General features: G+C 57.4%; 1 protein-coding gene across 1 annotated transcript; it reads left to right on the top strand.

Moving 5' to 3' along the window:
- Positions 1-381: 381 nt before the first annotated feature.
- On the top strand, positions 382-20,864 carry EHD1 (EH domain containing 1). Its single transcript, XM_081099183.1, has 5 exons — positions 382-1,110; positions 5,904-6,001; positions 16,837-17,249; positions 19,539-19,703; positions 20,107-20,864. The coding sequence occupies exons 1-5, from the start codon at positions 707-709 to the stop codon at positions 20,629-20,631; spliced, it is 1,605 nt and encodes a 534-aa protein (XP_080955309.1). The 5' UTR covers positions 382-706; the 3' UTR covers positions 20,632-20,864.
- Positions 20,865-26,023: the final 5,159 nt, after the last annotated feature.

Raw genomic sequence — 26,023 nt, 5'->3', positions numbered from 1 at the left:
TGCGGAGATGAGAGGGAGTGTCGGGGAAGCGGGAGCGAGGCGAGGAGGCAAGGAAGGGCAGGCAGATGGGCGCGCGGCCTCCGGGGCCCTCCCGAGCTGCCCCGGATTCTGAGCCCGCCGGAGGAAGAAGGCCATTTGGGGGGTAACTGCGGGTGGCGCGTAGTCAGGAAGCTGGGGTGTTTAACTGGGCATCTCGCGGATGCTGGAAGGCACGCGGGCCCCCGACCTCCTCGCGCCCGACTCCCGCTTCCCGCCTTTCCCACCGCAGCACTTCCGGGAGCCGCCCACTAAGTGTGAGGCCAAACAAGTATGGTTGCCATGGCACCCGGGAGGGGCGGGGAGTCGGGCCAGCGGCGCTCGCGAGATTTGGAATCGGCCAATGGGAGAGGGGGCAGAAAAGACGTGGCGCGGGGTCCGCGGGCCGGGCGCTTCCTCCCGCTCCCAGCTCCCTGCCCCCTGCGGCGCGCACGCCCCGGCGCCGAGGCCGGCCTTATAAAGGGCGCCGGATGGGGCGCGCGCCACACTCTGCAGAGGGCGCTGCGCGGCCTGTGACGTGCGCCTGCGCAGTGCGGCCCCCTCCCCGCCCCTCGCCCCGCCACCCGGCCGCCTCTCCGCCCCTCGGCCGGCCGGGCCCCGCCTCGGCTGCGCGCCTCGCCCCGCTCCAGCCGCCGCTCTCCCCGCAGCAGCCCGCCCGGTGTCCGGCAGCATGTTCAGCTGGGTCAGCAAGGACGCTCGGCGCAAGAAGGAGCCTGAGCTCTTCCAGACGGTGGCCGAGGGGCTGCGGCAGCTGTACTCGCAGAAGCTGCTGCCCCTGGAGGAGCACTACCGCTTCCACGAGTTCCACTCGCCGGCGCTGGAGGATGCGGACTTCGACAACAAGCCGATGGTGCTGCTCGTGGGCCAGTACAGCACGGGCAAGACCACCTTCATCCGGCACTTGATCGAGCAGGACTTCCCGGGGATGCGCATCGGGCCCGAGCCCACGACCGACTCCTTCATCGCGGTCATGCACGGCCCCACCGAGGGCGTGGTGCCGGGTAACGCGCTCGTCGTGGACCCGCGGCGGCCCTTCCGCAAGCTCAATGCCTTCGGCAACGCCTTCCTCAACAGGTACTCGCCCCTGCCCTGGGGAGCAGGGGGGCGGCCGGAGCCCCGACCCCCCGACCCCGCTCTCGGGTCTCCCGCGGCCGCCGCCCCGCCGTCCTTTGTCTCCAGGGCCCCGGCGAGACCCTCAGCGACCACTCCCCAGGCCGGGTCAGGGGACAGGGTCCTCTGCCGCTTCATGGGAAACCCACCTGTGGCTCAGGGGTGGGCATCAGCGGCTCCCCCTCTCCCGGGTCTGTCACCTCCCAGAATTTTCTAGGTTATCAGTTTAGTTCCCAACCCACCCGCCCATCCCCGCAGAGCCCAGCCCCACTTCCCTCAGAACCAGGGGCTTAGCCATGTGTCCACATGCTTCCCCCAGGCTGGACGCACCTAACTCATTCAAACCACCCCTTCCTTCCCGCAAGCGTCTGTTTCTTAAGTGGAAAATATGGTGAAACTTGTAGCCATTCTTTTGCTGGTGCTGCGCTGCCTGCCCTCGGGCCGCTGGTTTTGTGTGGGGCAGGGAGGATCTGGGCGCCCGCCCAGTTGGGGACCGCAGGGCTCAGTTGGGGACCCCAGGCCGATGGGCTGGGACCCCTCTCTCAGGGCCTGGCTGCCTTAGGGGGTACAGGAGGCAGCGTCGCGTGGTGACCCTGGGAGCCCTGGAATGAGATTTGGACCCTGAATCCCTCTGCAGACGCACTAGACTAGGAGGTTCCTTAACCTACTTGGTTAAGTTTCCCAGTTAACTGGGTGAAACTTGCCTTCCGGTGATGAGGGGGATCGGTCCTCCAAGATTCTATCCTTCCCGATGCAACCAGTGAAATGCATTGACCTCTCTAAGGAGTGCAACGGCCAAACTCACTTTTTTTAAAAAAAAATACTATTGATTGATTTTCTTTTTAACTTTTAAAAAAAAATTTTTTAGAAAGAGAGAGAAACATCAATTTGTTGTTCCACTTACTTATATATTCATTGGTTGATTTTTGCGTGTGCCCTGACTGGGGGTGGAACCTGCAACCTGGGTGTATGGGGGCGATGCTCTAACCAACTGAGCTACCCGGCCAAACTCACTCTTCTGTAAAGGAACTGGGAGCCCTAGTCAGCGTTCTTAAAATCCTTACCCCTCATCCCCATGGTGCATACCCGGGACCTCACACTCTGCCGCCTCCCACTCAAGGAGTGACTCCACATTCCGTGCTCAGTCTGGGCCTGGGCCGCAGCCTCGCTGCCTTCCAGTCTCCGCCCTGTGTGATCACATTCCTTTCCAGACCCTGTCCAACTGGACAGGGTGGACCCGCTTGCCCCCAATCCCAGCCGCCCAGGCCTATTCCAGTCACAGAGCCGACCATTAACAGAGAAGACAGGCTGCTGTTGTCTTTTTGCCCTTTTCAGGCCTGTAAGCCTGCCCTCCTGTTTTGTAGCCGATGGCGTTTGTGTGTCAGGGCCTGAGCTGAGTCAAGCCCTTTGGGGAGGGCCCCTGAAGAGGTGCGGCCCGTAGCCTGGAGCCTCTCTCTGGAGGATGCTGGCGTTTTAGAATTATTGTGTCTGTAGATAGGGATTGGCTCAGACTGTGAGCTGGTGGGCGCGGTGCAGTCTTGTGGAAAACTTGGCTGCTGTGCTGGGAATTCCAGGCATTATTAGGTCTCTATGTTCACGCAGAACTTTGGGAGCTAGAAGGAAGGGTAGCTAGACCTACCTCTTTTGCCCTTAGGTTTCCACTTCTGCTTGAGATAGTAAACCTTTTTTTGGAAGAAGAAATGGGCATATGGCCTGTTTTTTTTCATTGATTTGAGAGAGAGAGAGAGAGAGAGAGAGAGAGAGAGAGAAATATTGATACGCTGTTCCACATATCCATGCGTTCATTGGTTGATTCTTACATGTGCTTGACCACAACCTTGGTGCGTATTGGGACGACACTCTAACCAATTGAACTACCCGACCAGAGCATATGGCCTCTTTTTTGAATTTGCCAACCTAAAGTTTTGGAGCTAGAAGGGATCTTAGCCATCTAGGCCAGTGGTCGCCAACCTTTGGGACCTCACGGACCACCAGTGGTCCGCAGACCACCGGTTGGCGACCGCTGATCTAGGCAATCCCCACCTCATCAGCTCAGGAAACTATTCGGCCCCTGAGCCGGGTTGATTTGTGGAGCTCACCCTGCAAGTGGCTGCCGGGCGCACTGTTTGTGCAGCCTGTTGCTGCTGCTTCTACCTGGCAGAGAGCAGTTCGGGAGAGCTGGGCCCAGACAGGCACTTGGATGATGCTGGTGCCCCAGCAGCCAACAGCCACACTTGTTTCCTTCTTGCCACCACCTTGTCTCCAAAGGGTCCCCAAATACTAATGGCCCTGCCTAAAGGCCCTTACAGCGGAGGGTGGGGGGCATGGGTGTGCACTGAAGCCACGGCCTGAGCTGTGTCAGTCTGTGCCTCCTGGCCAGCAGGGCACACAAAGGGGGCAATTCTCTGGCTGGCACAGCCTCTCCCAGGGCTCTTAAAGAGACCCATTGAGTCATGAACTTGACTTTCCGGTCTTTTCCCCCTAAGTGGCTGTTCTAAGACCAAAATCAGATGGAGCTGACTGAGGGAGGCAGGGCAGTCAGGGTGTCCTAAGATGGTCCTGTGGAAACTCCTTGTGTGACGTTCCCACCCACCGGTAGTGTGAAGTGAGATCTGTGCATTCTTGTTGGTGAGAAGATGGGATGGGATGCATCTGTACCGCCTGCTCCCCTGGGTGCTTCCGCCACAGAGCATGTTAAGGCACTCGCCAGGCTCATGTGCAAGGCTTTATTTCTCTAAGATTTTTAATTGATTTCGAGAGAGAGAGAAAGAAAGAGAAACATCGATGCCAGAGTAGGACATCCATCAGCCGCCTCCTGCACACCCCGTACCAGGGATCAAGCCTGGGTCCGTGCCCTGACCAGGAATCGAACCAGTGACCTTTCAGTGCACTGGACGGCACCCAACCAGCTGAGCCACAACGGCCAGGGCTACAGGCATTTTGCATGTGACTACCCAGAGCCAGCTTTGCTCCGGATCCTTTAGTTTTCTCTTCTCTCCAGTGACTCCCTTCCCCAGCAGGAGCCCCAGGTCTGGCACATGCTGGTTTACAGCACGCAGCTCTGCTGCTGGCCTGGGGAGGATGAGGTCCAAGGTTTGTTCACCTTGTGGGGCAGCTGGCTTTGCTCTGTTGTTTTTGCAGGCAGTACCTTTCACCCTCAGCCTGGGGGCCTCTGGTCACCAAGGGGGTGGGGCCAAAAGGGGAAGCTGATCAGCTCAGGTTCCTCCCAGTTGTTGGAAAGGCAGCTTTAAGCCTGTGTCCTGCAGACCTCGGGTCAGTGTTTTCTTTGCTCACAATACCTTTTCCAGAGAAGTTGTCAAAGGAGCCTTTTCTGTGTCTAATCAAGAATCTCTGCTCCAGTTGGGACAGCCCCTTGCTATTCTAAGTCCAGTGGGAACTTAGGCACACACAGCTAAGTCCTCACTCATGAGTTGCTAGCCTCTCTGTGCCTTCATTCTTTTATTTAAATTTTTTTTTTTTTAAATTTCAGACAGGAAGAGAGGGAGAGATAGAAACATCAATCATTGATCAGCTGCCTCCTGCACGCTTTGACTTTCAGAGAATGATGTCTCCTTCCCTGCCCACCACCAGCCTGTGTGGTCCTCCAGCTTTCCCTGGCTGCCACTGCAGTCCCTTCTCCCAAGGAGCTGGTGGAAGGGAAGGGCTGGGAAAGGCAGCAGCAGTAGGAAAGGACCTACTCTCTTTGGTGTGTGGAAATGTAGCCAGTAGGCTCTGGCCAGTGTGGCTCAGTTGGTTGAGCATTGTCTCCTGTACCAAAGAGTTGCTGGTTCAATTCCCTGTCAGGGCACATGCCCAGATTATGGTCTCAATCCCCACTAGGGGGCATGCAGGAGGCAGCCAATCAGTGTTTCTCACATGATGTTTCTCCCTTCCTCTCTCTTAAAATCAATAAAAACCAGTCCTGGCCAGTTTGTTCAGTGGTTAGAGCGTGGCCCTTGGACTGAAGGGTTGCGGGTTCAATTCCTGGTCAAGGGCATATATCTCCATTGCAGGCTCAATTCCTGGCCCCCGGTCAGGGCTCATGCAAGAGGGAACCAATCCACCCTAACCGGTTTGAGTCAGTGGTTAGAGCTTCGGCCTGCGGACTGAAGGGTCCCAGGTTTGATAGTGGTCAAGGGCATGTACCTTGGTTGTGGGCACATCCCCAGTAGGGGGTGTGCAGGAGGCAGCTGATCGATGTTTCTCTCTCATCGATGTTTCTAGCTCTTTATCCGTCTCCCTTCCTCTCTGTAAAAAATCAATAAAAATATATTTTAAAAAAAAGAGGGAACCAATCCATGTGTCTCTTTCACATCAATATATTCTCCCTTTCTGTCTCTACCCCTCCCTTCACTCTCTAGAAAAAAATCAATAGAAAAGATGTCCTCTGGTGAGGATTAACAAAATAAATAAATTAAAACATTTTTTAAAAAGAAGTGTAGCCAGTGGTTGAATGGTGACCTACGCTCATGCTAACATGTCAGCAACTTGAGTGCTGAACTCTTGAACTGGGGGGGAAGCTAAATGTGAGGGACGTGCTGGTGTGGGTCAGTCTGAGCCTGCTGGTTGGATATCCGTTAGGAGACCACGGGCAGCCTGCTGGCCACCCCTGGCCACTAAGCTGATAGAAAACCTTTAAGTTTCTTGTTCCTGGGAAGGAAGCGGAGGTGGCGAGGGAGCACCGAAAGCACCGCTGTGCCCTCTAGAGCGGCGATGACTGAGCCCTGACCTCGCTCTTCTGGCTCTTGCTCGTGCAGGTTCATGTGCGCCCAGCTGCCCAACCCGGTCTTGGATAGCATAAGCATCATCGACACGCCCGGGATCCTGTCCGGGGAGAAACAGCGCATCAGCAGAGGTAAACAGACCGACACAGCCCAGGGCACCTCTGGTGGTCGGGCTTCCCCCATCTGATGTCTGCGATGCAGACCAGGTGCTGCCCTTGAGGGCTGTCCCAGCCCAAGGGAGAGCCCATTTCCCATGCGCCCCTGTGTCCACAGTTCGCCTAGCCAAGGCGCTCCTTCCTTCCTTGGCTCCTTTGCTGAAGTTACAAGAGCCAGCCGGTGAAACCACAGCCAGCACGTGGCTTTCGTGCTTTCCGGCCCCTGGGGCATGCTGGGAAGGAAGACAGGACTGGAGCTGGGGCCTCAGGCTGGCTGTGAGGTCATAGGAAATTGCTTAGTATCTGGGCTCCAAGGTATTTCAGCCAGCATTGCTGACTGTGAATGAGCCAGCCCCTGGCTCTTTGGGCTCACTCACTTTTTTTTTTTTTTACATTTTTATTGATTTCAGAGAGGAAGGGAGAGAGGGTTAAAAACATCAGTGATGAGAGAGAATCATTGACCTGCTTCCTCCTGCACACCGACACTGGGGATTGAGCCCATAACCCGGGCACGTGCCCTGACTGGGAATTGAACCGTGACCTGGCTCATAGGTCGATGCTCAACCACTGAGCCCGCTGGCCTGGCTGGGCTCACTCACCTTAGTTTGTGTTTCAAAGCTTTGCCTCCCAACACCATATGCATTCCCAGTGAGTCCTGCAGGCCCGTGGGAAAGCAGTTGGACTCTAGCAGGCTACCAAGAGGAGACTGGCAGGAATTGGCTAAATGTTGAGGGGCTAGCGGAAATGTGTTTAAATGTCTGCAGTCTCCCTGGGCGTTGTTTGTGCTGAGTCTGAGTGCACCAGACCCATTCAGTTTTGTAAGCTCCTGGTTCGATTTTGCCAAGCTTTTCTGAAGATCTGGTTCAGGATGCTCCTGAACTGGGCTCTGTTTCTGCTGTCTCTCCCCGCCGCCCCCCTTTTGTAGAAGGGAGGGGAGCTTGGGGCCTAGAGGTGCATGAGGGCAGGCAGATGATATCTGGCAGGCCAGGAGGGGAGCCTGCAGCTGCAAATTGAAAATGGAAGGAGGACAATCTCAGAGAGGGGTTGTTGAGGACAAGGGAAGTTTGTTTAACCATCAACTTGCAGGTTTTTCCTGCACCCTTTCCCTCTGGGCTGCCCAGCATTGATGAGCACTGAGAGGGAAACACCTGCTCAGCACTGAAGCCAGCAGCCTGAGATTTGGGGGGTCGTGTGTGTCTGCTGTAAAGGTCAGAGGATGTCAGGTTAGATCTGTACATATAGTCTCCCATCACCCCAGAATGTGGGGCCCAGTCATTGGTGCTGGCAAACCTTGCTTCTCTTCCTTTCCAGGCCTGTGTCCCCTGCCTATAGGATTGCATCAGAGCTTACTGACCTGCTCTAGCTCTGTCTCTAGATCTGTCTTAAGCTTTTAGGTTCTCCACCCAAGGATAATGACATCCTAGGGGTTCAAGGAGCAGATTTAGGGGCCCCTTTAAGAGGCCAGGGCCAGTTTTCTCCTATTGCTGTTATTGTTCCAACCTGCTGTTAACGTAAAAAAAAAAAAAATCCATTGAAACCTGTAAAGAATTTTTGTGAGTTTATTTGAGCCTAACTGTCCACATATACCGGGAAGTAGAACCTCAACAAATTGAGATAATGCTCTGGAGAATGGCGGGTTACATTTGTATTTATACATTGCAATCAAAGAAGGGACGTAGGAGGGTTACATGAAATCCATTGGTGATAGATTAAGGAGGAGGGATAAAGCAAAGCAGGGAAACCCCTGGGATTGGATAAAAAGTAAAATGATGGACACATACTTAGGTGGGTGCAGGATCAGTTAACATGATAATAAAGGGATTTGTGGTATCTGTCCTGGCGCCCAGCACATTAGGTTGTGCCCCAGGGGCTCCAGAAAAAGGGAAGTTACAAGTTACCCAGGCATTTCAAGGGTGTGTTATCATAGATGCAAAAGGACAGACAGGCTCCGTTAAGGTAAAGGTTGACCTTGTGAGTGAAGACACCGGCCCAGGACGTAACTGCCCACCATAACTGCTTTTAAAGTTTAATTTCAGACCATCCTTTGTGGTTACTTTAGGTCTCTGAGTTTGCACGACTGCCATGCAGGCCTCCCCTGAGCTTGTCAGGTCAGCATGTGGTTTTAAGAAAGTGCCTAAGCCTTGACATTTGCCAAAATAAGGCCAGAAAAGCTGAATCAGTTACTCTTAAAGGAAGAGTCCCACAAAGGGGATTTATTCTCAATCTCCCTCCAGGGTTGAGCTGTCCTAGAGGGCCTTTCTTTGAACCTGTATAGAGCTTTCTTTTTAATGACCCGGAGGAGGGGCTTCTGACTGGGGCCTCCTCTGGGCGTCCACCGTGCTCCCAGCCCGAGGCCAGTTGTGTATATCTGTGCATAAAGAACAGTAGCTCACAAAAAGCGGCTTATCTTCCCAGAATGCAGCCCTCAGTGTGACCTTCAGAGCTGGGAGTGAAGATACTTAGGGAAAGGATTTAGGGTTCTGTGGCCCCTGTTGTCACGGAAAAGGGAACTCAGAAAAAGCTCTTTCCGCCAGTGCTGGGAAGTCCCCTGCTGGCTGGCTTTGACACTTCAGCTTTTTAGAGCTCAGCCGGCAGAGAGGTTGGGAGCGTATGTCTTGCCACGTTAGGCACCCAGATCCTGTCTGCTAGGCTGTTGCCGGCCCTGCCTCCCCTTCTCTCCCCAGAGCAGTCACACAGAGTGTATTTGACTGGGGGCAGGGGAGCACGCGGTGGGCAAGGCAGCCCTGGCCCTCAAGTTGCGTGCAGAGGGCAGATGCTGGGAGAGGAAGCCAGCAGGAGACGGGCTCCATTAGCTTTCCCCCGGCTCCACCTGTGGGCCCTGCTGTTCTTCTGCAGGTGTAGGGTGTTGGCCCCTCTGGGTCCCTGGGCAGCCACAGGCCTTCCCACCCATCATGGACAGGAAGGCGGGTGGCTTAATGAGAAGCACAGGGCCCTGGCTGGGTGCTCAGTTGGTTAGAATGTCATCGTGACATTCCAAGATGTCGGGTTCAGTCACCATCAGGGCACATACAAGAATCAACCAATGAAAGCATAAACTAGTGGAATAACAAAAATTGCTCTTCCTCCCCCTCAAAGCAATTTTTAAAAATTTTTTAAAAAGGTGAGTGCATTGTTCTGATAAGAGAAGGGTTTTCCTGCTGTGAAGTAGTGAGACATCAAACTGATTTTGCCATTTCTTTCCCTTTGTAACCCTAGAGGTCTCGGGTTAAAGTGTTTCACTAGAAGTTACTGAGTTAGAATTGGCTGTGGAACATTTTGGTGTCAGCATGTTCTCAGCAGGAGAAAGGCCGTCCTGCGGGGCTCTTAGATGTGCTGTGTGTGGGTCCCGGCGTGGTGGCCACTGGTGGATGGAGAGGGAGTGGGTTTCTCTTTGAGGCCCCACCCGTCAGTTACTGCAAAGGTCCCATGTCGCCTGGTCCGGCAGGGAGGTCAGACAGGGCAGTGTGTCCAGGCTTCCCGGCCGCCGCCTCTGTTCCCTTTGCTGCTGCGTGGAAAGCAGGTGTTTCCCTCTCAGAAAGACAGAGCCAGCAGAAGCCCCGTTCCCGGGCAAGCAGCATGGGCGTCTGCTTCGCCAGCCTCCCTCCCTGGAAACAGAACATCCTTCTGGAAGTTGTGTGTGCATTAGAGCTGCTCATTACACCCGCTTCCATTTCCCGCCCTGCGGCCTGGTCCCTCCTGACTTGCCCCCGTGGTCCCTACTGTGTGCAGGAGATACTGTCGGAGGGTAAGGTAGGGCCTGCAGGCCCACTTCCCTGTTGGGCTAATATTCTGAGTGACTTGGTAGATAACGCTCTCCTGTGTCAGCCGAAAAGGTGACCTGCGGACGCAGGGTTCACTCGGGACTGCTGCCTGTGCGACAGACGAGGCGTCCCAGAGGGCGTCGGGCCGGCTGGCTGGTCCCCTGGGCTTCCCGGCTGCTGGGTGCCTGCACAGTCGCCCCAGGGTCCTTGGTAGCAGCGGGGGAGGCCCCCTCAGGTGGGAGTCCCAGCCAGTGTGCCGTGTGGCTGAGCTGCGCGGACCTGTGAGTCTGTTTTCCCTGTGGCAGGTGTGGCAGCAGTGACGTGCTCAGACTCGGATCAGGAGGCCGGAGCCGGCTGGCCTGGTGCCTGGCTCTGTGCCCCGTGAACCCACTTCACGTATTGTCACAGCAGCTGCCCCCAAGAGGAAGCTGCCGCTCTCTAGAGGAGGAAACAGAGGCTTAGCAAGTTGAGTAATGAGCCCAAGATGACACACAGGCTCGCGTGTGGGGCGAGGATTGGAACCCAGCAGGAGATGTGCTCACGCTGCACTGGGGTGAAGGAGCCCCGAGAGCTTGGATCAGACAAGTCTGACCCTCTTCGGTCATCACAGTGCAGCGCTCTGAGCTCTCCTACGGCGCGTCTCGGCCAGCCTGAGACCAGAGTGGACCTGTAGTCCCGTGCTGGCATCTTCCTTCCCTGTTCCCTGCACCAGTCCTAGGAGCCTGACCATGGCTGCCTGTCCCCTGGGCTCTCACCTGCCCTCCGCTCACTGTCCCTGGTTCCCAGGGTCTGTCTAAGACCAGGAGCCGGCCTGCTCCTTCATAGTCAGGCTCTGCCTCCTCAGGCCAGAGCTGGAGCCCTCATCCCTGAGCCGTCCCTCACGCTGACCCTCGCGCTGACCACCTCCTCAGATGCCCCAGCCCTAAAAGCCCTCCCGGCCAGAGTTTCACCGGGGCTTTTCAGCCATAGAATGCTCCATGGAGCTTCCCAAACGCCCCTTGTAAGGCTGGAGTGCTGCGTGCTCCTGGCTGCCCAGCGCCCACAAGCACAGCTAATGACTGAAGGTTCCAGGCCCAGGTCAGTACTTTCGGGGTCAGAGCCGCACAGAAGCTGCACCCTCAGGAGCCACTCCAGTGAGAGGACAATGTACGGCCTCGGTTCTTGTCCGGGTCGCAGGCATTTCTCCATGGACTTCTTGCCCCGGTGCCCAGGGCACAGCTGAGTGTCCTACAGATGTCAGCTGATTGAAAAGAAAGGCACTGGGAAATCCAGGACTTCCCAGACTCTGATGGGGAAGACGTTTTTCTGAATAGCATCTTGAGCTGGAGGGTGGGGAAGCACTGACTCAGCGGGATTTCCCAGATTCCAGGTCTCCCGGGTGCTCGGCCCCTTGGCAGCTCCCTCCTGAAGCCTTCCTCTCTCCGCTGCCCCCACCCTGTCCAGCCAGGCAGCTTTGGGCCCAAGCCCTGGAAGGGAATGCTGCCGGCTCTGCCTACGGAGGAGCGGTACCAGCTGGTGCCGGCGCTCGGCACCTGTTCCGAGGCTGCCAGCTCGGCGGCGGGCCGGGTAGCAGCTGGCCCGAGCGCCTGCAAATGTTCAGTTTATATTTGGGGTACGAGGCATTCTTCATGCATTAGAGCGGTCGTTGCCTACACACCCATTAGAACCTAAGCTTCTTGAGTCCAAAGTACAAATCCTGTGAGTCAATACTAGCAAACATTTACCAAGAGCTTACAGTGTGCCAGGCGCTCCCTCGATGCCACAGCAGCGCTGTGAGGGGAAACATGCCATCTTCACATTACAGATGAAGGAACTGAGGCTCGGGGAGCGTGGCCTGGCTGGGTCGCACTGCTGGTTGTTGGGTAGGAGCTCCAGGGTTCAAAAGGGGGCCTGGTTCCACAGCCCATCTGTCCTCCCCGCCGGCCCTGTCCTGTGCTGCTGGGCCGGGTTTACTGAGGTCTCCGTTGTACACAGTCACATTCACCTTTTTTAGGTGCACAGCCCTCTGAGCTGTCTTGAAACCACCACCATGACCTGCGTATAGTCTCCCATCACCCCAGAAAGTTCCTGCGCCCCTTGTAGTCGCTCCTGATCCCAGGCAACCCACTGATCTGGTACTTGTCCCTGAGGGTTTGCCTTTTCCAGAATGTCGGGAGGGAATCGTTCAGTGTGTGTCTGGCGTGTCTGCTTTCACTTGGCCTGTGCTTTCTCGGGCCTCACGTAGCTGAGTGTCGGTGGTTTGCTCCTTTGTTGCTCTGCTGTCCCACCATCATTTGATCCACTCAGCTAGTGAAGGGTATTTGGATTTCCAGTTGGGGCAGTTTTGAATAAAGCTGCTATAAACATTTGTGTCCAGTGCAAATTTGAATTTCTTTTTAAATTTTTTTTACTTTACTGATTTCAAAGAGAGGAAGGGAGAGGAGAGAGAAACATTAGTGATGAGAGAATATTATCAATTGGCTGCCTCCTGCACGCCCCCTACAGGGGATGGAGCCCGCAACCTGGGCATATGCCCTGACCGGGAATTGAACTGTGACCTACTGGTTCATGGGTCAAAGTTCAACCACTGAGCCACACCGGCCGGGTGATTCTCAGCTCTTTAATATTTGTTTTGCTCTCCTGGTCCAGCACGAGTTGGAAACGTGTGTGATGGAGAGCAATGGTAAGAAATACCCAGGCCCAAACAGCTTGAATGGCAGGAAACAGAAGTTGATTGGAGACAAACCCTCTATTGTTCATGTTCTAGAAGCTTTAGGAATGTATGAAGCAGCTTTTCCCCTCTGGCTGCTGGAACTGCCTGTGTCTGGAGGTGCTGGAGCAGGGCGAGCAGGCGGCAATCACAGCTGCTGCCTCTGCACCTCGGTGCTGGGTGCTGGTGTAGGGAGAGGGAAGCATGGCTTGTCGGGAAGGCACCCCCCCTCAGGAGGCATCCTGGAAGGCAGAAGGGACCCAGAGGAGGCTCAGGAACCCAGCCAAGGTGAGGGCCTCCTGTCCACACAGCCTGATGGTCTCCACCTTTCCCCTCTCTTCTCCCAACCCCCAGGACTGTGTGGGTGGGAGGGGTTAAATGTGCACAACATAAGACTTAACCATATTTTGTTGTTGTTCATCCTCACCTGAGGGTATTTTTTCCATGGATTCTTAGGGAGAGGCAGAGGCAGAGGGAGAGGGAGAGGGAGAGAGAGGGAGATGCCTCCCGCACAGATCTAACCTGACATCTTCTGACCACTAAGCAACACTGGCCAGAGCAAGACTTAACCATTTTTTAGAAAGATTATTTTTATTGATTTCAGAAAGGGAGAGAGAGAGAAACATCAATGATGAGAGCGAATCATTGCTCAGCTGCCTCCTATGCACCCTCTACTAGGGGTCAAGCCCCAAACCCAGGCATGTGCCCTGACCAGGAATGGAACCGTGACCTCTCCCTTCTCTCTCACCAAAAGCGAGCGTTTTCCATAATAAACAGGAAATGTCATTCACCTGCAGAAAAGTGGACTTAGCTCTGTTGGCTCTGCGTTGAGGTGCTGGTGAGTGACGGTGTGTAGCCGGGGCACCCAGCTCTGGCTGGGGCTAGGGATCTGCAGGCTGTGACTCCGGTGCCTCGCTCCATCACCTCCTCCTTTCCCTTTTCCCAGCGTGCTCTTGGCCCCCCACCGTTGGGGAGGGGGAGGCCCCGATGGGTGGAGTGTGGGGGTGACCTCAGCTCCCCACTGCTGTCCTCACTCCTGGGCCAAAGCTAACTTGGGCTTGAGCCCAGCCCATCAGGGCGCCCCTGTTCCCAAAGCTTTAGTTTTGGCATCGCTGCCTCCCCAGCTGTGGGACTCTGGTCATTTGAACTTGTGTCCGTCTGAGGACAAATAGTTTGACGAGGGGAGAAGTTGGGCCTCATTTTTGCTGAGAGGGAGCCTCTGTTCAGTCCTGAGTCATCGCTTTTTCAGCGCTGACCTGCTGGTCGCAGAGCCAGCCATACAAGGCGCTGGCGGAGTGGCCTGGGCAGGCCCTGAGACTCCTGAGCCCGCGCCTGCGCCTTCCTTTCTGGTTTTCTGCAGACAGCTTCGCTCTGGCCCCAATGAGCTGGGGCCACAGGGGCTGTACTTTGGAACCAGCCATGAGGGCACTTGCTCCATGCCCTGCCACACTGAGCATGGGAGGCTGGTGGCCCTGCCCTTTGCCTCCAGCTGCCCGGGCCTTCGGAAGGCCGGCTGCTCCCCTGCCCAGCCTGGGGGTTCAGAGTCGCAGGGGCTTAGATGCCCTCCCGCCCTTCCACCGCACCTCCACCGCATCAAGAAACCCCAACCGGCTGAGTGGCTGCCTCTGACTAGAGCATCCTGTTTCCTGGCAGCTGGGGTGGGCGGACTCTGCGTCGCCCTGGAGGCTGCCATGTGTGCGCAGAAGCCATGGATTTGGGGGCTTCCTCCGGTGTCCGTGTCTTGGCCACAAGGGGAGAGCTGGCCTCTGGCCTGAGAGCCAGACCCAACATTGGTCACACAGTTCTTGACCCGTGATGCAATCCCAGGCTGCTTGTCCTGTGTCCAGTGGCCCTGTCACCTCTCCCCTCGCCCCGCCTCCATGGAAGTCATTCCAGCGCCTGGGCCTGTGCTGGGAGCCCGACACATTGCCTCATGTGACCCTCCCATGATCTTAGAAGGAGGACTTGGTTTTTAAACTTGATAGACGAAGAATGAGTAACTCAGAAGTTAGGGTCACAAAGTCAGTGGCTGGAGCTGGGGGTTGAATCCAGAACCGTCTTCTTCTTCTTTTTTTTTTAAAAAAAATATATTTTATTGATTTTTCACAGAGAGGAAGGGAGAGAGATAGAGTTAGAAACATCGATGAGAGAGAAACATCGATCAGCTGCCTCTTGCACATCCCCCACCGGGGATGTGCCCGCAACCCAGGTACATGCCCTTGACCGGAATCGAACCCGGGACCTCTCAGTCCGCAGGCTGACGCTCTATCCACTGAGCCAAACCGGTTTCGGCAAGAACCGTCTTCTTTAAAATCCTGTTTTCTGAGTGCCCGGGGAGAGGCTGGGAACGCCGTGGCTTCGGGCTTGCAGACAACTCCGAAGCACACTTGAACCTGGGGGCCTGGCACCCAGAGTGTTTATGCAGCCAGGCAGGGGGCCAGGGTTCTGGCCCAGTGGAGGCGGCAGCCTCTCAGGGCCGGGCTGTGGCCTGGCACTCGGCCCTGAGCGCGGCCTCAGGTTCCTAGAGCGGGTGCCCTCCCCGTGGCCCTGTAGGTTGCGCTGGGCCCTTTCTTGACACTTTGTCCTTTTCCTTGGTCTCCTCCTCTGCCGGATAGCTTTTCTGTTCCATGGTCTAGAAAACACAGGTCTGAATCCCCACCTGGCAGGGGGCTGGGGGGACTGAGGAGGGGCCAAGTGGGGGAGATCGGTGTGGCTGGCTTGTGTCCCTGGCTCTTCCCCATAGGAGTGGCTTCTCTGGCTCAATCTCCGGAGCTTGACTGCACTCTGGGAAGTACAGGGGGCTCCTAAGAGGGCCGGCCCCCATCTGGGTGGCCCGTGAGTAGCAGGTGGAGAACGAGGGGACAGATCCCAGGGACAAGGAAATGCCCAGAGTCACCCGGAGAGGCAATGCAGTGCAGGGGCTGGGGCCCAGCCTTCCCAGAGATTCTGAAGTCCTGGTTTCCACATCTACCTCTCCTACCTCGCCTTCGGGTTCCTAAAAGGTGAGAAACAATTGCCCTTCTTCTGGGGGAAGTGAAAGAAATGGAAACATTTTGAAGTGTAATTACAAAATAGGATACAAATTCAACCACCAAATCCACTGGCTTCAGTCAGGTATCAGGCAGCTTCTGTGAAACAGCAGCCCAGCAAGGCGGTCCTGGGCGCTCAGCTCTGCTCTGAACCCCAGTGGCTGCTCCAGCTCCCGTTGTCACATGTCCGTTCCCGCGCAGGAGAGGCAAAACGACAAACGGCTCACACTCCCTTGTTCATTTCTGCTGTCAGGCAGCTGGCGGGGCTGGGAGGAGTCCAGCTGAGATAAGACAGTTGTTCCTGAAGGAAAGACTGCCGGTTAGCGCTCTCTGTTGGCGCGCTCTGCCACAGACGCCCGCGCACCACTGGTCGGTGGGAGCCGCAGTGAATGGCGTGGAAACGAGTCAGATCAGCCCTTCACTTTAGGGAAGTGTTTAAGACCCAGCGAGGGAAGTGGTTTGTCACTTCATGAGCTCGCTGTGGAGCAGAGGTCAGCAAACTCCGTCAGGGTCAGAGACTTCATGTTTTTGGCTTTGCAGGCTTTACGGTCTGTCGCAACACCGTGAACTCCGCGCTGTGGACGAAAGCAGCCGCAGGCGGTGTAGCCCAGTAGAACCTCACGTGGAGAAGCAGGGGCTCGGCCAGATTTGGACCCTGAGCTGCAGTTTGCCAGCCCCTGTTGTAGGGAAGCATGAGATTCCTGCAGAACAGGGAGCTGGCAGGTGCTCACGCTGTTTTTCGCTGTCACTGTTGTGCCAGGGCACCTGGCTGGCAGCATCCGAGTCTGTCCTGGCCACACAGGGCTGAGCCGTGCTGCTGGGGTCGTCTCCTCACTCCTGCCGTAGTCACACCCACTTCAGAACGTGGGCTTGGTGACTTCCTTTGCATTGTTTATTTTCTAAGCGTCTCTCTCTTTTTTTTTTTAATATATTTTATTGATTTTTTACAGAGAGGAAGGGAGAGGGATAGAGAGTTAGAAACATCGATGAGAGAGAAACATCGATCAGCTGCCTCCTGCACATCTCCTACTAGGGATATGCCCGCAACCCAGGTACATGCCCTTGACCGGAATCGAACCTGGGACCTTTCAGTCCGCAGGCTGACGCTCTATCCACTGAACCAAACCGGTGCTGGCTCTAAGCGTCTCTTAATGCCAGGTGCTTCATGGGTGAGGGCGCTACCGTGGTGGGTACAGAAATGGGAGACCTGATGACTCCCTCAGGGTGCTGAGTACATTCTGGAAATGTAAATGACCCAGGTGGAGAGGTACCAGGCCACAGCAGAGCCGCCTGTCCCTTGGGGCCTCTGAGCTCACCCTCCTCTTCCCACAGGGTACGACTTCGCGGCTGTCCTGGAGTGGTTCGCCGAGCGGGTCGACCGCATCATCCTGCTCTTTGATGCCCACAAGCTGGACATCTCCGACGAGTTCTCAGAAGTCATCAAGGCCCTCAAGAACCACGAGGACAAGATCCGCGTGGTGCTGAACAAGGCCGACCAGATCGAGACCCAGCAGCTGATGCGGGTGTACGGGGCCCTCATGTGGTCCCTGGGGAAGATCATCAACACTCCCGAGGTGGTCAGGGTCTACATCGGCTCCTTCTGGTCCCACCCACTCCTCATCCCCGACAACCGCAAGCTCTTCGAGGCCGAGGAGCAGGACCTCTTCAAGGACATCCAGTCTCTGCCCCGGAACGCTGCCCTCAGGAAGCTCAACGACCTGATCAAGAGGGCAAGGCTGGCCAAGGTAGGCCTGGGATGGCATGCCTGCTCCGGGGTGGGCTCCTGTGCTGGGACTGCCACTGGGGCCCGGGGATTGGTCTGCCCAGGACCCATCTCTGCAGACCCCCAGCCCCAGCCCCATTGCACTGTGTCTGAACCAGTCCTCTCTCTGCACCTGTGGGCGCAGCTGTTTTTTTAAGTGAAATTCTTACTGCACGTGAACCTCAAAATGGAAGGTCCCACTGTACCATCAGCAGCCTGGGGAGTGGAAGTGGGTGGAGGTGCAGCTTAAGGCCTCACGGGTTTCCGCCCACAGGTCTCTTGAGCACTGAAATACAGTTGGCAGATGCTGGCGCTGGGGACACAGTGGGGACTGACAGCAGGTCCCCACCCTTGTAGCACTGGTCAGTCATAGGGGGGAAGGCCTACAGCATATAAAGCACAATTTGGGGAGACCACAGGCTGCTGCAGAAGCAGACTGGGGAGCTATCTTGGGGGGCCTCTAGTGGGAGCTGATGCTTAAGCCAGGACAGGAAGCTAATGGAGAGGTGGGTTTCTAACCTGTGGGCCCAGAGAGAATGCTGGGTGGCTTCAGCCTCCAGAGGCCCTATTAAACCATCCCTGCCCCTCTGCGGAAGCACGGGGCCTGCTGGCACCTACTGGCAGCATCTGAATTGCTCAAGAGGTTGGAATCTCAGCGTCTGGCCAAGCACATGAGACCCTGGGCTGGCTGGTCAGCGATGGTGGCCTGCAGCGGCCCTTGTGCATCCCCGATCTCTGATGAAAGGGCCGTGGAGAGCAGGCGGCGTGCAGAGGGTAGGGAGGCGGTGCGTGGTGGTTGGCTTTGGCGAAAGCAGTCCTGTGGCCTGTGAAGCAGGCACCCTGGGCCCCTGAGTGTCAGGACTGAGGAAGGGTCTTCCCCGCTGGGCAGCAGGCCTGTCCTGGGAGAGCCGAGAAGAGCCCTGCCGGCCTGCTCCTGCCTCAGGGAGCCGCTGCCCATGTGTAGCCCTGAGGTTCTGAGGCTCCGCCGTGGACAGAACAGCGTGGCCCAGGGCACCCCACCCTCCCTTGAGGCCTGGTGTCGGGTAGCTTTCGGCCTGAGTAATGAGAACTGACCCTCATTCTTTGCCACCGGCCATGTCTGTTGCCCAGAGTGCTGGACCGGCACATGGGAGCTCACTAGGGGATGGGTTCTCAGCCCACGTCTGCCCTACTGAGCATTTGGACTCGAGCCCCTGGTGGTCTGTCTGCCTAGACAAGTTGCAGAGGCCCGCGGGAGAGCACAGGGCTGCGCGCTTTCCTAGCTGTGTCTCTGCTGGAGCCTTCTTGGCGAGTGTCGCTCGTTCTAAGAAAGGAACCCGTGAGAAAACCTGAATACTTGGCACCTGACCTCAGAGGACTGAGGGACACCCGGGGCTGAAGGAGGACAGGCAGTGAGCGGAGAGGAGGCCACAGGGAAGGGCTCCCTCCCTGCCCCCCCCTCTCCTGGCAGGGCTGCCCGCGCTCGGACCAGCTCCCTTCCAGGACAGAACGAAGGGCAGACTTCCTCCTGCTGTTCACTTACAGAAATGGCTGTCATCTCCCGGCCTGAGGGCACGTTGATTCACTGCCTGGGAAACCCGGCCTCCAGCCTCTCCCCCACCTGCTGTTCCTTCTCCTGGAGTGCGGCTCTGGGCTCTGGGCTCTGGGCTCTTTGTGCCAGGCCTGCTTCCCTCGGGCCATTCTCAGCCAGGCTCCTGGCCCAGGACAGCCAGGGCCAGGCCGTGGAGGGATTGAATGGGGTGGAGTCTGAGAAGGTGGCCGGCTGGCGGGCTGGCTGCAGCCCTCCTAGGCTGGACACTGCGTGGCAAAGGCAGAGGATTTGAAGGGCTGGTGCCCTGGAGGGTTGTCAGCATTACCAGCCTGATCTGAGGAAATGGAGGTGTGCCGCCTTGAATTGGCAGATGTGTAAGCAAGGTATCGAAGCAAAGACAAAGCTTGAGATATCTGGGGAAAGCTTGTGGCGTTTTCCTAATCCCTAGTCACCCCTAAGGCTTTGGTAATGACGAAGTGGAGCATAATTCAGGCCGTGGTGCAGTTTATGACCTCGATGTGAGCGTCCACATGTCTGCACATGCAGGAGGGTGGGGGCCCTGCCCTGCTGCCCCGTGGAGGGGTCCCTGGGGGAGGGAGGCAGCGGGAAGCAGAACGTGGGCTTTGGACTGCCTTTGTCTTCCTGGGTCACAGCCCCCGCTTCCTGGGGCAGCCCCGGCGCAGGCCACACCCCTGCCGAGGTGTCCAGGAAGCCTCTGACGCCCGCCCCTTCTGCGCACAGGTTCACGCCTACATCATCAGCTCCCTCAAGAAGGAGATGCCCAATGTCTTCGGTAAAGAGAGCAAGAAGAAAGAGCTGGTGAACAACCTGGGAGAGATCTACGCCAAGATCGAGCGGGAGCATCAGATCTCCCCTGGCGACTTCCCGAGCCTCCGCAAGATGCAGGTCTGGTGGCCCGCACCCTAAGCAGGCTGGGGGCGTGAGGAAGGCCGGGCACTGGGTCTCCGTGGGGTGGGGCTCCCAAAATGGAAGCAGCTGGGAAAGTCACCAGCCCCCCACCCGAATTGGAGGAGTTGATCCAGGTCCTCAGGGGGTGGGGGACAGGGCCAGGCACTCTGGCCTCATCCCAGTTCATTCTCCCCACAGCCCTGCCCGGAAGGGACTCTTTACCTTCCAGTTTACGAACTGGGGAGCCAGGGCCCAGTGGGGTTAACCAGTTGCCTGAGCTGTGAAGTGGTTCGGGCTGTGATGAGGAACCCGCTTTCTCTTGGGAACCCTTGCTTTGCCCATTCCACCTGGAGCCTGGGAGGGCCCCACCCACCCTTCTCCTTCCTCCCGCCCACCACAGGAACTGCTGCAGAGCCAAGACTTCACCAAGTTCCAGGCCTTGAAGCCCAAGCTGCTGGACACAGTGGACGACATGCTGGCCAACGACATCGCCCGGCTGATGGTGATGGTGCGCCAGGAGGAGTCCCAGATGCCCTCGCAGGTCGTCAAGGGCGGTGCCTTCGATGGCACCATGAATGGGCCCTTCGGGCACGGCTACGGCGAGGGGGCCGGGGAAGGCATAGATGACATCGAGTGGGTGGTAGGCAAGGACAAGCCCACCTATGACGAGATCTTCTACACACTGTCGCCCGTCAATGGCAAGATCACGGGCGCCAACGCCAAGAAGGAGATGGTGAAGTCCAAGCTGCCCAATACGGTGCTGGGGAAGATCTGGAAGCTGGCCGATGTGGACAAGGACGGGCTGCTGGACGACGAGGAGTTTGCCCTGGCCAACCACCTCATCAAAGTCAAGCTGGAGGGCCATGAGCTGCCCACCGATCTCCCCCCACACCTGATCCCACCCTCCAAGCGGAGGCTCGAGTGACCAGCCGGCCCCGTGCGTCCAGCCAGCAGAGACGGGGGGCGGGGAGGGTCGCCGGTTCTCAAGGTCCATAAAGACTGAGTGGCTGTCTCCTCGGCTCTTGAAAAGGAAAACCACCATCTTTCTTTCAAAGGCTGTTCCTGGGCCCAGCAGGGAGGCAGGGTGATACTCGTATGTGAATGGTGGAATTTTATGCACAAGAACTATGGATATTTTTAATATATAACATTAGAGGCGGCCTTCTTTCTTGCCTCCTCCGTCTGACAGCCCCATGCCTTCACGCACACAGCTGGCCTCCCCCCTTGCCTCCCGCTCTGGCTGTGCAGCACTCAGCGCCCACAACCACTCCCAGCGTACCCCTCCTGGCAGCTGCCGGGCTGGGGCCTGTGTAGACAGGAATGGCTGGATCTGGGTTATTCCTAAACTGAGTGAAGCAGCTTCGGGCCAGTGGCCTCCTCCCCACGTCCCGGACTCGGTTCTTGTGCCTTTTGCCACCTCTCAGCCCCCTGCGCACAGCCCTGCTCTTTGCTCTCCTAGCCTCCCGCCCCTTGCGTGGCCGTCACCGAAGCAAGGCCCAGCTGCCTTTGGGGGATCAGAGGGGTGGGTGGGTGTGAAAGAAAACATCTTCCAGAAGATATATAAGCTAATGTTGGTTCCGTAAAAGTAACACCTCTTATACTTGACTGGGTTTTCCAGTAACTTCCCAACCACTCGTTCAGAAGCTGTGATTCTTGTCTCCTTTCCCACTCTAACCAGGGGCAGCTCTACCCAGGAGCCATGAGACACGGTGTGTGCAGAGCTCCCCCACCGGGGACCCCAGAGGTGTTCTCTGTGGCACCCTCTCACTCCCTGGACATTCCGGTGCACCTCCCTGCCCCACCCTTGGGTGGGTGCTAGGTCCTCACGAACTTGGCATGGTTTGGTGCTCTAGCCCCGGCCTAGTGGCCAGAGACCAGGGATAACCCAGCCCCTTGAGCAAAGGAAGGTGGGATGCCCTTAGAGCAACCCCTTCCCCAGGCTGAGAATAAACAGGCAGCGAGTGGCCAGCTCAGGCCGCCTCACGGCTTTGCCTCGGTCGGGCTGTCTAAGCAGCAGTATGTCCGGGCCTGGACATACGGCTGGCTCCACGGCCTGCAGCTGCCATCACTCCCACGGGGGTCTCAGGGACTCCTCACTCTGACCTCTCCAGCCCCGCCCACCCTCCCAGTGCTGCTCTCCAGGCGTCCGTCCGCTGGGTCCCAGTGGCCAGGAACTGGCCTGGTTACGTCCAGCCGGCCTCGGCCCACCATTCCGTGCGGTATTAGATGATGAGGGTGAAGGTGCATTGTTGAGAATTCACTGTTTCCGATGCAGTGGCTTTTCCACGCTCACCTGTGGGAAGAAAAGCAACTAAGACAAGACTTTCTTGAATTAAAGAAGTTTGTGCTGAAGCTGGCTTCTGGTGCTGCATTCTCTCCCAGGGCTGCGCCCCACGGTGCCTGCTGGGGCACTGGCAGGGCAGGGACAGATTGGCAAGCCTGCCAGGGCGGGGCCCAGGCGCAGTCACGCTCAGCTCTGGCAGCCACCTCCTCTTAATAGACGCCCGCAGACAGGGCTGATGACCCCTTTCCTTGTGCTCCGTGGGGGCTGAGCAGGGATTTATTTTAGGAGAGGATGGGGTGAAGCTGGGAGAATCTCTGATGACAGAACTAGGCTGCCTGCCCTGGGGCTGGGGAGAGGTACCTGCCTTGTATGATCTTCACAGCATCTCCTCCAACCTGGGCCCGCCCTGGACATGGGCAGACAGGTGGGCGCCCGTGGGGCTCTGGGCACTGGGCGGGATCAAGTAGACGATGGTTGACTGGACTTTGTGCTAGGCCCGGGGGGTGCGGGGGGGGGGGGGTTGAGATACAGTGAAGCTGGTACTCAGACCAGCAACAAAAATACAATTACTAAGGGTGGGGCCGGCAGTGCCTCAGATGGGGGGGCGGGAACTGCTTGTACCAGCCCAGGGAAGGAGACAAATTGGGAGCTGATGCACCATGCAGGCCTCAGACGTGTAATCAGGGTGGAGCGCGCCAGGCTCACTAGTGGCAAAAGACAGTATGTGAACAGGTGCCCACGGTCCTGCCAGCAGGTTGTGCGTGCCAGCCGGCTTGGGTGTCTGGTCTGACCACCAGTATCTGATCGCCAGCCCGGCACCACTCGGGCAGTTTGCCTTGTACCGGGGTTACCTTGGCCGTCATGGTGGGAGGTCGGTGTTTTCCCCCATTGCACAGCCAGACTCAGGCGGGCAGCTGTATAGGATGATTCAGACCCGGTGTGCCCGACTCCAGGTGTGAGCCCACCAGCCTGTAATCCAAAGTACCCTTTTCAAAGGAAAAACAAAGCCTGCAGCTCCCCCCCCCCCCCCCAATTCTATAGCTACGGACTCAGATTTGAGAAACCCACAGGGAAGATTCGAAAGATTAAATGCTATCACTGCAGCTGGGCCCGGAGGCTTGGCACGGCCCTCGGTGTGCAGGGGCACCAGGAGGTGCAGCGGGCACGCGGAGTGAGAGAAGCGCTGCCTGGCCGCTCTGCCCCTCCACTGAGCCCGCCACCTCGGCTCTCCCGCGCACCCCACACTTGGCACCCTCCCCAGCACGCGGAGGCAGGGCCAAGCCCTAAGGCTGCTCCAGGAAGTGGCGGTTGATCTGAGACTTAAAGGGCCAAGGGCAGGTGGCTGCACCCCTGCTGGCCTGGAGCTCAGGCCCCTGGTTTGAGTTTTACAGATTGGGGGTCTTCTCGGGCTGTGATGGGAGTTCAGGTGGGGCCAGTGTGTGGACAGAGGAGTGGCCACCCCTCGGAGGGCAGCATCTGCCCCTCACCTCTGTCCCCAGCTCCCTAGCCGGCCAGGACCCTGGGTGAAAGGCCCCCTTCAGAGCTGCTGGGGTACAGGAGAGCTGATTCTACCCGCACCCAGAGCTCCTGCAGTGAGAGGCCTTTGGGGCCATCTGCCCACGTGGCACCTCAGAACCCACGATGCAGGAAGCAAGGGGGCGCACCCACTGCTCCGGGCCCCACACGGGAGCCCTTCATGTGAGATCTCGTCAAAACAGTCACTTCTGCCGTCAAAAACGTTACCATGAAGCTGACCCCTTGCCTGTTCTCATCTCAAAGAGGCGGTCACAGAACTTGCCCAAGGCCACCAGGCTTGACAGGGTCAGGACACCCAGCCACCAGTCTGCCCCCTCCATCCAAAGCACACAGAGGGCGGGTCTCAGGCAGACAGGCCGGGGTCGGATCCCACTCCGCCGCTCGCTCCCTGAGACCCGTCTTCCCTCCTGCGCCTGATTCCTCGCTCGCTCGCAAAATGCAAACAGGAGCTCCTGCTTCAGAGGCAGGGCCCCTAGGGCGGCCACCTTTTGCTCAGCACCCAGTGCAGTTGGGGGGCCGGGGGGGGGGGGCGGTTTAAGGGTCAGTGCAGGGAGCCCAGCGCCCCACCCAACTCCCAGAACAAAGCAGGTAGGACCCACCCTTCCCTAAAGCAGCTCACAGACTCGGTGGCGCCCATGGGCCAGAGGGGTGGTGGCTGATGGGGCTCAGGCCTGGCTTCCTGTGCGCCCAGAAGGTTTGCTGATTATAAAACCACATGGCCTGCAGCCTCCGTGGAGCGTGGGAGCCCCTATGGTGTGTTGGAGCAGCACAGAAGGTTTTTGGAAGAAAAGCCAGGATGATGAAATCACCATCTGTCCACCCATTTGGAGCTTTGGACTTTCAAAGGACACACCCTGGTGTGCTGGGGTGGGCGGGGGAGGAGGAGTGCAGGGCTGCCAAGGACTAGCTTGGGGAGTGGGGACCCTCAGCATCACCATTTCCATCAGCCTCTCCCCCGCAGAGACACACGTTTAGATAAAACGTGGAGCCTGAGCGGCAATGCAGCTCCCACCCTCCAACCACACGCTTCCTAGACCAGCGGTTCTCAACCTGTGGGTCGCGACCCCTTTGGGGTCGAACGACCCTTTCACAGGAGTCGCCTAAGACCATTGGAAAACACATATATAATTACATATTGTTTTTGTGATTAATCACTATGCTTTCATTATGTTCAATTTGTAACAATGAAAATACATCCTCCATATCAGATATTTACATGACGATTCATAACAGTAGCAAAATTACAGCTATAAGTAGCAATGAAAATAATTTTATGGTTGGGGGTCACCACAACATGAGGAGCTGTATGAAAGGGTCGCGGCATGAGGAAGGTTGAGAACCACCGTCCTAGACAGACCCGCGACCACGGGTGGCCACCCCGTGTACCGCTTGCCCCTCACACCTGAGCTGGGGCAGTTCTCCACTGTGAACAGACAGCAGCCCAGAGAGAGGGGAAACGACTTGCCCACGGCCACACGCCTGGTCAACAGTCTGACCCCCAGCCAGCCTCCCTGTGGTCCCTGGGTCTCTGGGGCAGGGGTGGGGCACTGTGCTTCCTGTGGGGCCCAGGGCCAGGGCAGCGGGCCAATGCAAGTGGCCCTGCAGGCCCATCTGCTGAGCGTGGCTTCCTGAGGCAGGGCTGGGAGAGGCTCGCCCTCAGCCACTGAAGGGAGCCATAGGCCGCTCAGGAGGCCCAAGAGGTGGCTGGGACAGACTCCGAGGCTGCCTGTGTCTGAGCCACTCCCAGGCTCAGGGACCTATGCTCTGGGGTTCAGAAGGCCTGGGTTCCCGGCCACTCCCCTGCCCTGGGCTTCACCCCCCCTCTGTGGCAGCCCCCTTATGTGAACCACCATTTTCTTTCTGCTCGCCTCAGAAATATACCGGAGGATATATTTTCCATTGATTTTTAGAGAGTAGAAGAGAGGGAGGGAAGGGGAGAGAGAAACATCCATGTGAGACACTTTGATTGGTTGCCTCCCGCTCTCTCCTGAGCAGGGCCAAGGATCAGGCCTCCAACCCAGGTACGTGCCCTTCACCGGGAATTGAACCCTCGACCTTTTGGTACATGGGCCAACACTCTGAGCACACCAGACAGGGCCTGACAGTTTCTTTTTCTCATCATCAAGGCCCTTCCCAGAGGCCTACATCAAGTCCACCGCCCTCTGGCCTTTCCTGTCCCCTGTCCTCAGCATCTGGGGCCACAGGCTGCCCTTCTGCTGCCAGGCACTAGCCTCGGCCTGGAACCAGGAGAAGCTCAAGGCTGGCACCACCCACCTCCCCAGCCTCAAGGTATTAATCTGTTATGGGAGGGCCCTTGTGAAGATAGCAGATCTTAGCTTTGAAATACTAAGGACCACAGGAATGAAGATGTAATTACCATGATCTGCTATCCCCAGGGCTCCCTAGCGCTAGTGCCAACACCTCAATACCAAAGGGGCTGAGAAGGGGGAGAGGTGTGGGAGGACAGGCGCCCCTGCACCTGGTGGGCCCCCGGAAG

This window comes from Myotis nattereri, assembly GCF_964212035.1.
Source record: "Myotis nattereri genome assembly, chromosome: 9".
In the NCBI taxonomy this organism is placed as follows: Eukaryota; Metazoa; Chordata; class Mammalia; order Chiroptera; family Vespertilionidae; genus Myotis; species Myotis nattereri.
Note: the sequence above shows the minus strand (reverse complement) of the source record. Positions and strands in the feature narration are given on the sequence as shown.